We start from the raw sequence: 13,461 nt of genomic DNA on the forward strand, positions 1-13,461 counted from the left end.
CCCGTTTTTGCGTAACATGAATTTCACATATAAAAATCATGTTTTAAAAAGTTGCCGTATAAAAAAGCGCCCCGACGGCCTTTCAAATCAGAATTTTCACTGGCCTGAAACGAACAAAATCAATTACTTAACTTTTTAATTAGCACAGATTTACAGAAAATTAGATAAAGTTAATAAAAAGACTCTATTGAACTCATTTCATAAAGATGTTTCTTCCTACGACCATGGTTACAGGTTACACCTGAGTTTTAAAGAAAACATAGAGAAGGAAGAGAACTTTACAGTGAGGAAGGCAGGAGACGAGAAGTATGTGTTGCTGGCTGCTAAATAAACAAACTTGACCTTCACTGGTTGGGTTTTTATTGGCGGTCAAGCTGTAGATCTTGGCTACACAGGAGTTGCAGCGGTGGGAACGAGAGGTGGGAATAGTCCCGTGCTAAATAAATAAAGCCTAATGTGACTTGGGTGATCATTGCATATTGCGTATTTACCTAAAAAGCAAGTTCTATTTAAGCCCTGTAAACATACAAAGCTTTCTTTTTAGGTATTTTTCTGACGCTAATAAAGGTGACGTTAGGTTATTGAATCGCGATTTGGTCTCCTCAATTGTTATTTTTCAGCAATATTTGCTTACATGTAGGTAAATGCGAGTTATTTACATTCATAACAATAGAATATTTGTGTATTGTCTTCGTTTTTATTGAAACCTAAAAACGGCTAAAGAATGAAAAAGCTTAATTTATTTTTCCAAAGATTTTACATGCCTAACTAGCATGTATAAATGAAACTTAAAGGCACATTTTTTTACGCGCCACCATGTTATTGCTAATTTATTTAACTTACAACTTTGACTTCTTTACAAAAGAGTCCCAGCTATAATTATTAATTAGCTCTTGAAGAACTCGGTCTTTCAAAAACTTTTACAATAAAATTACCGCCAATATAATAAACCAGGTTATCTATAAGAAAACAGCACACCTATGTAAATTATCACTGTCCTTGTTATATCTATGTATAATATATCCAGAGCACTTATCAGATGGCTAGGAATTAGACCAATACTTTTATTATGTTTATTTATTGCATTCCTTCAGCTTTGCCGCACACTTGGGAAGTAGGTACTATAACATATAACTCGTAGTCGCCTTTGCAAACTCCACTGAACCACATGAGTTTCTTTACTCTAGTGACAGAAGTTCAGAACTAAGAAACTGACAAAATGGTTTACAAAACACCAATACTTTGAAAATCTTGCACATAAAATAATTGTCAAGACAATCTTATCAATCTATCAAAATAAAGAATTAAACGTCTCATTGATCTCAAGATTATTTTAATTAATACGGATCATTAAGAACTTAGACAATAGCAATGTTAATTTTTGTTTGCAAAATTATCTATTGTCGCTTCCTCCCAAATTACAAGCAAATCTCCGAAAATTGTGTCCGCAAATTAGTGGCACCGCTGGCAGCCACTGGTGGTCCAATATACTCCTTAAAGGTAGCCTTTCAAAGTAAGCGTCACAGACGCAGCGTCTATAACTTTGGTCTTGTGCCAACAACGCCGCGTCACTAACTCGCTTCGAAAGGCTACCTTTTAGACCAAAGCTAAAGACGCTGCGTCTGTGACGCTTAGTTCGAAAGGCTACCTTTAGCGCCTTGGTGGCTAACTTGTGGCTTAGTGTGCGGCAGCGGTTATCAGCTCTATTCTATTACCAGTGATAAGGGTGATTAGTGGGACAATAGCTATGATTAGATTTGTTTGATTCTCACGTGGCAATGAGGTCTCGCTATTAGTTTGCCATATAACGCAAAATGCATGTTCTTTGGACTACGGAAGGTAGTAACTGTGTACTATAAATTTTGATATAAAATATTTCTAAAACTATGAAAGGTACCAGACTGGGTATTTAGTTTACAACAGCTAAGCACCAGTTACATAGATATAATGTGTAAACCGATCTGATTAGAAAATCCATCGTTTGAAGCATTTCCACGAAAGAAAATAATGAACGTTAAACATTTTAAATTTCCACCGAAAACGATAAGTAAAGCTGTTTGCGCTTTATCCTGTTCAAACGGAACATACAAAGTCAGAAGTCTGTAAAATAAATGACCCGTATTTATATACAAAGATTGCATAAATAATTTTAATGTATTCTTTGACTTAATGTTTATGTAACTTCAACGTAACTCGAGTTGTAACATTTCGTGAATGATGTTGTATGTGCAGACGACGCCACTAATTAACACATCAAGCTTATACACTGTTGTATCTTATGTACTTTGTAATAGGTGCTAATTTGCTACAAAAATGTATAATCTGATGTGCTTTTGACTACGATCGCGTGTCATTGCTTATCAGGAAGTATAACTGGAGGAAGAGGTTAATATGCTGAATGGTGTTAGCACCATTAACAGTTTAGTGTAATCATCTCCGATTGTTAGGCGAGTGTTGCAATTAGTATTTGATACCATTAACTGTTGAAAATTACATAATTTTTAACTTGCCTAATCATCAATTGCTGAGTCAGCGTGCAAAGAGCTAGCAATTTCGGTTTGAGTTCTAGAAGCACTCTTTACTCTCTTTCAAGGCAAGCTTCCTACTGGGTGTACCAACGATCTAGTGAAGGTTGAGGAAAACACCTGGATGCGAGCAACACAGGACCGGTCGTTGTGGAAACCCTTGGGGGGCCTGTGTCCAGCAATGGACGTCATTCATTTGGCTGAAACGAACGAATGAACTCTCCTAAGTGTTAGTACCGGGCAGCTTTTAATTCATGCTCTAGCTAGACTCTTTACTAAAAATCTAGAAACCCAATCTAGCCGGGAATAAGACCTAGGCTACAGATCCGGCAACACAACATTATAAAGTTAACCGACCGTTATTAATAGCAAAAATCTATTGTTAGCGTTGGCCCCGTGTTGGTAAGATCTCGACTACTTATCGACAAGTGTTCAACAATGGGGTCTAGCCTCTATTTGGAGCTATGAGATGAATAGATGTGATGCAAAAAGGTGTATAGAATGTGCTAGCATGGGAAACATTTTGATAAATATTATACTCTGTAAATTGGTTCGGTGTTTTTTTACAAGATCGAATCAGAAATGAGGAGATCCGTAAACGAACTAAAGTCGCTGACATAGCCCTACGGATTAGCAAGCTGAAGTGGCAATGGGCCGGGCACATAGTACGCAGAACTGACGGCCGATGGGGCAGCAAGATTCTGGAGTGGAGGCCGGAAAACGCAGCGTGGGACGTCCACCCACAAGGTGGACCGACGACATCATAAAGGTAGCAGGAAAGCGCTGGTCGCATACCGCTACCAACCGGGTAACATGGAAAGCATTGGGGGAGGCCTATGTTCAGCAGTGGACGTCCTATGGCTGAGATGATGAAATTGGTTATTAGGCTATTGGCCTTAAAAATACGAGTACAATAAATAAAACACTCTTTTACACAATAATAAATAACATTATTCTTATCAGCTCGTAGTTTCGAAAGCTCTATTTTTTGTGCGTTGATTGGCTTTAATCTGGGATATTCCCATAATTAAAATTATTTTTGTAATACGATTATTTTTATTTGGGTGACTTATCTCATCCAATCTGGCTTTCCCATGGTGATCGTTTATCGCTGACATCAGTTATCAAGACGTGTTGATGTGAGGTGGGATAACATATTTGTCGTTAAGGCAGGCCTTAGGGTTTGATAACATCTGACATTAAGACTTGGAGCATCCCCCATCAGCCCGCATCATTGAGAATGTATTAGCCTAGTCGCAGGACGCAGACCACCGTTTTTTGTCGGCCGATAGTTGGACCCGATTTTAATTTGTATGAAGAATCGGCCCATACCAAATCGGTGTAATGTGCGCACTTTCATACATCTTCATACAGATTAACTGCCCGACTAAACTATCGGTCGACGAAAAATCGGTGGTCTACGCCTAGGCTTATAGCTGGCAACATCGAAAACTGCAACTTAAAAATTATACAATAGACATTTTAAACTGTCTGTTAAATGCTGAATAAAGTTATTTTCTTTATTATTATAAATAAGCTATGACTGCGTCATAAACAACGAAAATAAAGAGCCATAAAATCACTTTTACAGCTCGTAAACAACTTTGTGTGACATTCAAAATATTCCGAAATAAGTACTCATTATTTATTATTCACGTAATATTTTTTTATTATAAAATATTATAATAATTCACAATAAATTTAATATAAATAATATTACCTACCCATTTCAATTGCAAATTCAACTAGCAACAATACAACTTGTATGGCTGTCATTCAAATGATGTAATACCTCTGCGAATACGAAAAGTACGTGACACGCGTATTTATTTCTACATAAAAGTACAAATTAGACTCCGAAAAATGTGATTTATGAAAACCTGAGGCACCTGAAAATGAGCTTTATTAATATAGTCAATGGAATTTAATGATGATAAAAAATTCGTGTGACGCAAGAGACATTGAAAATGAAATTGAGTTATTATTGTATCGTGCGACTAATTTCTTTCAGCGATTTCAATATTTTTTGTAATTGGGTAATTGGATTTGGCACCACCAATCAGTTGAAGTATTAAGCTAACTAATTGCGACTACCCCGTATATTTTGTGTAACGATAAGAACAAGTAAGAACGACAACAACAAGACGTTAGTTGCGTTTTTGAGCTATGGAGGAGTTACAGTGTGTTCAAAAGGTAGGATTAGTCCAAATATGACAGTTGCAATTCAGAAATCACACGCGCCTGCATTTTCTTCTTGTCTTGTAACTTGTTGCTGTAAAAAGAAAACTGTCATAAATGTTACTTTGCCCTCTGTTAAATCGAGGGAGGGAAAGACTCAGTTATAGAAACACTCCTTAAATAAACACTGTTTTCTAACAGCTGTCTCTATTGTTACAGGTGACCCACAAAACGTCTAGCAAGGTGATGGTGTTGAAGATGAACCAACAGCGGGCGAACAGGCCCAACATGCTCCGGGAGGTGCAGTTGATGAACAAGCTCAAACACCCCAACATCCTCGGGTAAGATGCATAGAAATTCGTCACATCTCATCCCAAAAAATACTTGCATACTTGCATGCTTGCACTCATTTATTTTCTGCAAATAAGCTCTTATAGAGCTCTCATAAAGGTAGCAGGAAGGCGCTGGATGCAGGCAGGCCGCTGCCAACCGGCCTTTGTGGAAATCATTGGATGAGGCCTATGTTCAGCAGTGGACGTCCTATGATGATGAAGCTCTTATACCTAAAGCGCTTTTAGACACCCCGCAGAATACACTTTTAGTCGGCCGATACCAAATTGGTGTAAGTGCGTACTTCTATACATGTTACTGAATTAACTGAGTCCGACCAAACTATCAGCATAGTCGACGGGGTATCTTACACGTCCCTGTACTACTTTGAACTCTACCTCTACTTCGGGACAATAAATGAACCATTATAGGCCACATACATTCTACATGAGACTGGAATACACGCGGGGGAAGCCACGGGTAGACAATAAGACTTCATTTTACGCACGGATCAGTACCTGCTCCAAAATTCACGGGCAACAATAATGTTTTGAATCCCCCAGATTCGATTCACCCCTTTCTTTGTCCTGAACTGACAGCTGACGCATCTCACAGTCAGTGTTACTGAATAAGTAACTTTTCAGAATAAACACAAGGGTGAAAGATGAAAGTATTAAGAGACAGGGGAAAGTTAAGGGCGAGGGGAGTTAATCTCGTTTCAAATATGTGCGACGTGCTAAAACTAACTCAATATTAATTTCGGAATTCCGAATATTTAGACCCTTGACTGATCCAGACGTGATAGAAATTTAATTTTGCGCTAGTGTGTATCTGCCCCCTGCATACGAAAGGTCAACTTTGTGATGAAGGTGAAATACTCTATGTATTACATTATTTATTACTAATCAAATCAATCCTATCTAAATATTGAAACTCAATAAATCACAGGCCTGAATCTGTACCGAAGTTGGAACTAGTAGAGCGTCTTTTGAAAATTTTAACCAAAACTATACCTACATACATTATTATAATCAGCGGTGATAATGAGCCATTGTGGCGGGTTTAACCAAGTTGTTTTCTTCAAGTCATATAATGCGATGACGTCAATCCTGCCCCCAGCTCGACTTTACACTATCTGTATTATTTTTAACTTGTCGCCAAGTGATCTTGGAGTTCAGTGATCACATGATTTACATGTCTGAAAACCGAAAACAATATGGCCTGAAGATTTTTCGTCCGAATGAATGAATATGTAAAACGTTTGTGTAAATTTTTCGACACAGGTTCTGAAGTAGTAACTAATACAAGATAATGATTTGATTTGACTTTAAGTTGACTGATGATTTTCGAAACTCATGAACGATTAGTTTTTCTATTGACGGAACTATTCGCACCTCTCTTTCCCACTGCTGCAACTCCTGCATCCGTTTCATATTATTCAAGTATGTACCTACTGGTATATTAACTTGTTTTCTTGATTGTAGAGGTGACTTAGTTAAGCCGCTAAGAATTTTTTAACACGTTTACGCATTTTCAAAATCATCTTCCTGGTCCTTATGACGTGATACAAAATCCCTACTAGGAAAAAATACTAGCAGTAATGTCGGAAAACCTTACAACAAAAGTTTCCTGTTGCTAATAGAAAACAGTCACTCAATAGCGATGTTTACGTGTACTTTAATAAAAAATACAATAGTATGACCTAGCGTCTAGACTAGAGGCGGCAAAAACCTAATAACATTGGTAATAGTGGTTTGGTAATGACCAAAGCTACATGCCAGTTTTCCGGGAGTCTTTAACAGTGTTTTTAACTATTTTATTGACTGCACGTATCCAAACTTCAATACTTGCCTACTGGAATAATACTTCTATTTCATTTCTACCCTGTGACTACCTATTTAAGGCAAATTTAGATTTATTTATTCATATATTCCTAAAACCTTTCAAAATAATGAAGTCTTTCTTTGATGACCAAGGTATTATACTATTAGTTTCTTCTATTGTTTAGGTGGTTACAAACCTAGTATGTATCAGACTTATAGCTCTTTCAAATTAACTGCACGTTAGTCGTCTGTTTTCAGGACCGCACGCAGAAAATTCTATGACAACTGCGTTGGAATAAAAATGTAAAGTACCAACAGTTAGTGGGCAGCCTTACAAGCGACAGACGTCCTGCTCATAACGCTTAATTTGAAAAAGCCCTTAATGGGCGTCTGAATTACTTTATAATACTATGTCCCAACCAAACTGGGAACAATTAAATCAAGATTACTCTTACTTCTATGGTAATTCACGTCAACAAGGATAATAAAATGGTCCACAATATAACAAACGTCCTCGTTCACTTTGAGATGACCTCAGATATAATTTATTTTTTTCATTAACGAGCGAAATAAAATGTCAAATATAACTGCTACAAATACATAATGAACTTGTTTATCAAGACATAAAATATAATGAAACTACTAAAATTTCCGTTGAGTCCAAGTTCAATTTTAGTATGATAACATTTTGGCTTGGTTGTGACATCTTTATTATACCTAAACTGTTTATAATTAAAGTTAACTGCTATTTAGCTTTAACTAGCAGTTAAATTAAAGTTAAATGTATTGCCTACGAATTTTCACTCAATGAATGGAAACAATTAAGTAAACTACATCATTGATTGCTCTTTCATACTACAGGAATGTGAAGTTCAAAGAAAACTGAACACCCCTGACTCAATACACCGATAAGGAAAACAAACAATAAGATTCTTTGCTGTCTGATGATGCCCGCAAATATTGTGCCGCTACTATTTACATCTCGAGCGATCAACCCCGGCGCTGTGCATTCAATATCCGACTTTATGACTTGCAAACAAAACGCGTTATGACTTGTCCTTGACACGGTTGAGCCACCGGATTGATTTCGAATAGGGCTGTCGTTTACATAATGTTTACGCGGGAATCCTGGGATTTACGCGCCCATTTTCGCACAGATATTTTTTGGAAGGATTCCTTAATGTTCTTGATCCAGTCCAGATTGCTACTGTGGATCAAGAACATAATATCCAGACACAATTTGGTGACTTAGTTTGTTTTAGGCCAAGCAAATGTTTTAATTTAGTCGGTCATCGAATTAACATTGTAATTTGTTTCACCGATAAGTCACGTAATAGTAATCGTTTCATAGAAAAGGTTTATAGGTCGATTCTAAATGTCCGTGAACATGATAATATAATTGAATTGAACATAGAATTGACTCAAGTATGAAATTTTAAAGGTAAAATACCTGATTAATATTTTTCCCTAGATCATATCCTCCATCAGCACCACATATTCGAATAGTCTACATTTCTACAAGGAGGCAGTGACATTGTTGTTGGATCCTTTAGTCTTATCAAGGAACCAAATTATCAAAAGTCTGTTCGCTGAAAAGGCTGTTTCATAAATAAACTCCGTTGTAGAGCTTCGTCATTTGGCAGGACACGTGAGTTGCCAAAGAACAAAGTTAAGGAACGAAGGTTACCGTTGGCTTAGTCGCTTTTGATCTCTCGAGGTTCAATGGTCTCGAGTTCGAGGCTGAAATAATGAAATTCCAAAAGTCATTTAATTTCACACTCCAACGTTTTCATTTCAGTGTCTTCATAAAGGTCATTTAACATTCATAACATAACAGATGTTGCATCTCCATTTGCCGCATTTTGAAGGATGTATGGTAATGATCTGCTATAGCATAAACGACTTAATAGCTCTTGACGTAGGAGTTGTCTTCCTCTCCATGAGAATCATGAGATTCTTAAAATTCTTTCACCTCGTACGATGCTCGAAAATCAATCCTAACCAAAACATACTGTCAAGTCTGTAATTGGATTTTACTTTTTAGTTTACAGTCTATAGAGTACAGTCTATTGACCAACAGGGTTGAATATATTCTTAACTGTAGATACATAGATTCATACTGGAGCATTGTTGTTTTAGAACACAGTCTTTCAGGTATGTTGCAATATAGCTCATATTGCAACTACCTAAGATGCCATAGTTGTTTTGCTTGATTTGTCGTTCAGAAATGGGTCCGGCTCAGCCCTACATTCGCCCAGTAAAAACACGGCCTTCTGGTTGATGGCGTCTTTGTTTCGGGTGTCCGAACGCCCGGAGCCGGTTTCTGGAGTACATACCGTGTTCAGGGTTGCGTCATCGCTGGAAGGGAATGAGGTCGGGCAGTTTATCAGCTTAGGTAAACAACGAGAACACTGAACACCTTTGCGGTTTGATCCCTTTTAGGTAGATGATTTTGGTTGATTTTATCTGTATAGCCCGATTTTGTTAGAATTTATTCTGTTTTTTCCAAAAATATGTCGTTTATCAATATGTTGCAAATTTTATTATGATCGTTCCCGCTTCTATAAAAAAGATTAAGTTTAAAAACTTGGTAATAGTAAGACAAATTCTTCCATTATATAATTTAGGTCTTGATAAGTTCCAAGTGGATACAATGTCGTCACAAGGAACTGAACTAGATACTGGCGAAAGCTTAAGGCAAACAGATCCCTTGAGGTGTTAAATTCTTTTTCGGAATTCCCTTTTCTCACTTGAGATAATTTGGTGTTAAACTGTTAATGTGATACATTCTTGTTCAAAGACCTCTCAAGTCGGAGATAAATGATGGAGAAAGTAATGTAAGTAGAGAATTAGCTAAGGTTATAAGAAAATTGTTTGTTATTATAGGAAAAGACAGATTACAACTGATAACGATCTCAAACGATTGCGAAACCAATCTCAATGGCATAATTATGCATCCCACTCGATATTTACGCGATATACTTTACTACCGCCGCTGATCGTAAACCGATCAGTATTCTTAACGACACGTCAAAATTATACGTCGTCCTCATTAGTCAACATTGTGTAAGGCGAGATCTTGATCAGCCGCCGGCTTTAGTGATATGCCAAGTAGTACCTGACTCGAGTGTCAATTCGATGCTTATCGATTAACACGAGTTTATTTTTCGGATTCCGATCATCTGGTTTTAGAGCAAACCTGAAATCAATTAGCTTCTTATCTCTCATCTTAGTCCATCTCCAACCAAAAGTCCGTAAGTTTATGTCTGTCAAATCTTGTATCAAAGAGTTACAATATCTGTTACGTCCAAATGAATCCGGTTCATTCTTGTCTTGATTACTCGAGTCTCAGTTGCATCTTTAAAGTCAACTCACAATTTGAAAGTAGACCAAAACTTACAAGTCAGCACATCACTAACCAGCATCACTCTAGATTCCCAGGTCACGACGCGTTCTCGTCCTGAATCGGTTTGCGTAACGTTACGAAACCGAATGCACACAATGGACCACTGTCCTGCATTTAGGCGCCTTCCTGTTTGCTTATCATCGGAAATAAAAACAATGCGCCCATCTGTCGCGATTGTTTGACACTTCTCATGCAATTGGGCTTGCATTATAGTCTGCGATGTCCCTCTTTCGACACACTTGACATAATTTTACAAACGATTGTACTTTTTTTTATTCTATCAGATCAGCGTTAATCAAAGTCCATCTTGTTTCAATTGATTCGGTCAGCCGTATTTTAAGTTTGATCAAGTGTATTACGCGTAAGAAATAAAGCAAGATTTTTGTTCACTCATCCGTATAATTTAAACCGTTAGTGTATTTTTGTAAGATAACGACGGTAAAACATCGATTTATCTATCGGATATAAATTACATTCGGAGTTCTGCATCAGTTTTTTCTCCCACCATTATGTCGAAAGGTTAATGCTTTCTTTAAAAATATTTTAACAGACACAATAATGCTCTTGCGTAAGGCGGCACCGCGTCGCCTCTTTAGCTTCATAACAGATGCATTCATTATAATTAAGCCCTCAGCAGGTACTTGCGCATGCGACGTTTAACCCAGTTGTTCCTGAAACATCTTTTTACCTCAGATCCGAATGAATTTCACATATTGTTTTCAAAATGCGACTACTTGGACGAAAAAAATATTAAAAAAAAAATCCATTGCTTGGAAATTTCGGAAAATGGCGTTCTTTTAAAAGGACGCTAGCAAAATGTACTGCTATTACAATGACTAGAAAAATGAACCAATACTTTCAGCTTAACATAGATTTATTGAGAAGTATGGAAGTTTTCAAAGCAAGATTTGGGATCAATGTAACATTACATTTAGGACAGTAAAAGTTAGCTTTTTTATGGCATAAAAAACAGCGCAGTTGATTATTATAATAAGGTATAGATATTATCTATACCTTAGTATATGGTCCTTTCCGTCAAAGCGTGAATTTTCGCGGAAATTTTGAGATATTCGTGTTGCTTTTCGGTTAGTTTTTTTTTATAGCTTACCAGTAGAGCTGTTGCAACACTTCTATACCTTATTATATGGTCCTTTCCGTCAAAGCGTGAATTTTCACGGAAATTTTGAGATATTCGTGTTGCTTTTCGGTTAGTTTTTTTTTATAGCTTTCCAGTAGAGCTGTTGCAACACTTCTGCGAAATTGAAGAAAATCATATGTTGTCATGTCAATCAGAGTTATGTAAAGCCATGTCTAATCCGTGGCAAATCAATGAGAAGTAGGCCATTTTTTCCTTTATCTTCACCAAACACTGATTCAAAGTACTGTAGCGGATTCCACTGCGAAGCAGCAGTCTGCATATCAAGCCATGGCTCGAAGGATGGATTTATATCTCGCGCCAGCCAACTGTATAGTTTGTTTTTTGAAACAGTTACATCCGATTCTGAAGTCAAATTCGATAAACTTGCAACAGAACTGTGTCTCGATTCTGTTGATAAAACACGCCTGCGTTTTGATAACGAAGAGAGCGGCATATCATCTTCTTCATCTTCACTACTCTCTTTTATATGAAAACAGATTTCCGCCTGTGCCCGCAGCTGTGACCCAGGTAAATTGTGCAAAGTTACTTGGTTTTCATCACCTGAATCCTCGTCAGTAACATCAGCGTTGCAATTTTCAGGTGGCAAAACAATGATAGAATCAGGCACTTCCTCTTCGTCGTCCTCTTCCAGCTCTAAAACTATTTCATTCAATGATAAAGGCCGATTTCTTGCCTTATCTCGCGATCAAAAAGAATACGTACGATAGTAGTACAATTTGCTATTGGTCGTTTAAAAGAACGGCAATTAAAACTGCACAAAATGCAAGTATTTTACAATAATTTAAGTAAAATAATAATTTCATTTGAAAATCATATTGTTTTTCTACTTAGTTTTAAACGAAATAAACGAATAAAGCATGCTTGTATAATTAAATAAACATACCTAAATTTCTCCATAGTAAACAGTTATATATAAATAAAGAAATATTATATTACATAACGAATTACACGAACGATGAACTAAGTGTGCGCTTTGTACACTCAACACGTATCGAATGAACATAAACATTTTATTTCTATGTACCCTCATTGTTTATAATAATTTTATTTATGCGGTGTCCTTTTAAAAGTACGATAGCAACAAGTGGGTTAATTGGTGATTTGCATCGACCCGCGATTGCTTCACGAGGCCTTGACACTGCAGTCGCGTTGCGTGACTTCTTCCAGATAATCACTGGAACCATCTTTTCAATTATATTTTTTACCGACATTATCTAACGTTTTTCATTCCCTAAGAGTCTCGTTTCACTCGTTATCTCTCATTTTTACGAATCAATGGTTCTGTTCAAATAACAATGTGATGAAAATAACAAGCCTCATTGTCAAATTACTATTAGAGACCACTCTTCAATATCTTACGTTTCACGTCGCCAGTTAAATTCGATAGAGCTAGACGGATTCGATGCACCTCTAATTGGAAACAATGGAGTCTTTAGTCACGATGTCAGAAAAAGCTGATTTCTTTCGGTACGCTATTCCAATTTCATACATCTGAAGCTAAAATTATTTTGAATCGTACTCGATTGCATTTTTATTTAACATTTTGCTCTGGGTTAACAGGTTCAATGAATCAATTAAATTCATTACATTGCAATTTTCATTGAGGCAACGAGTCAGTGCTCCGACAGTCGTCAGTATTTCAACACATCTTGATTCTAAATCGAATTTAAATGTGATTGATTCACATTTGACAGATTCATCAGTCGCAATGAGTGTGTCCACTATTGTGCGGACGTCAGTTAGTGTCATTACTGGGAAGGCGTCAATCTCCTTAGAATTATGTTTTTGTTCGAGCTCAACTCAACTTGAACTGGTTCAGAAAACGACTATTATAATCATCTTGATTTTGAACTCACCATTTTGATTTGATTTGTGATTTATGTTATTAAATAAAAAATACAGATGGTCTGATTTTAATCACAAATACGAGAACGAATGGACGACTTCATAATAATAATTGTATCTTAGGAATATTTAAAGTGGCATCGCTCGTTGCGCAATGCAATATATCAAAGATTGATTCAAGGTAGACATCATAAC

General features: G+C 36.8%; 1 protein-coding gene across 1 annotated transcript in view; it reads left to right on the forward strand.

The window, feature by feature from the left end:
- Nucleotides 1-13,461, forward strand: part of LOC135071302 (uncharacterized) — a 109,635-nt gene that overhangs the window by 82,840 nt on the left and 13,334 nt on the right. Inside the window, exon 2 of the mRNA XM_063965093.1 lies at nucleotides 4,923-5,044. Coding sequence (XP_063821163.1) covers nucleotides 4,923-5,044 — 122 coding nt within the window. The remainder of the gene's footprint in view (nucleotides 1-4,922; nucleotides 5,045-13,461) is intronic.

The sequence above is a fragment of the Ostrinia nubilalis genome, chromosome 4 (genome assembly GCF_963855985.1).
Source record: "Ostrinia nubilalis chromosome 4, ilOstNubi1.1, whole genome shotgun sequence".
Classification (NCBI taxonomy): Eukaryota; Metazoa; Arthropoda; class Insecta; order Lepidoptera; family Crambidae; genus Ostrinia; species Ostrinia nubilalis.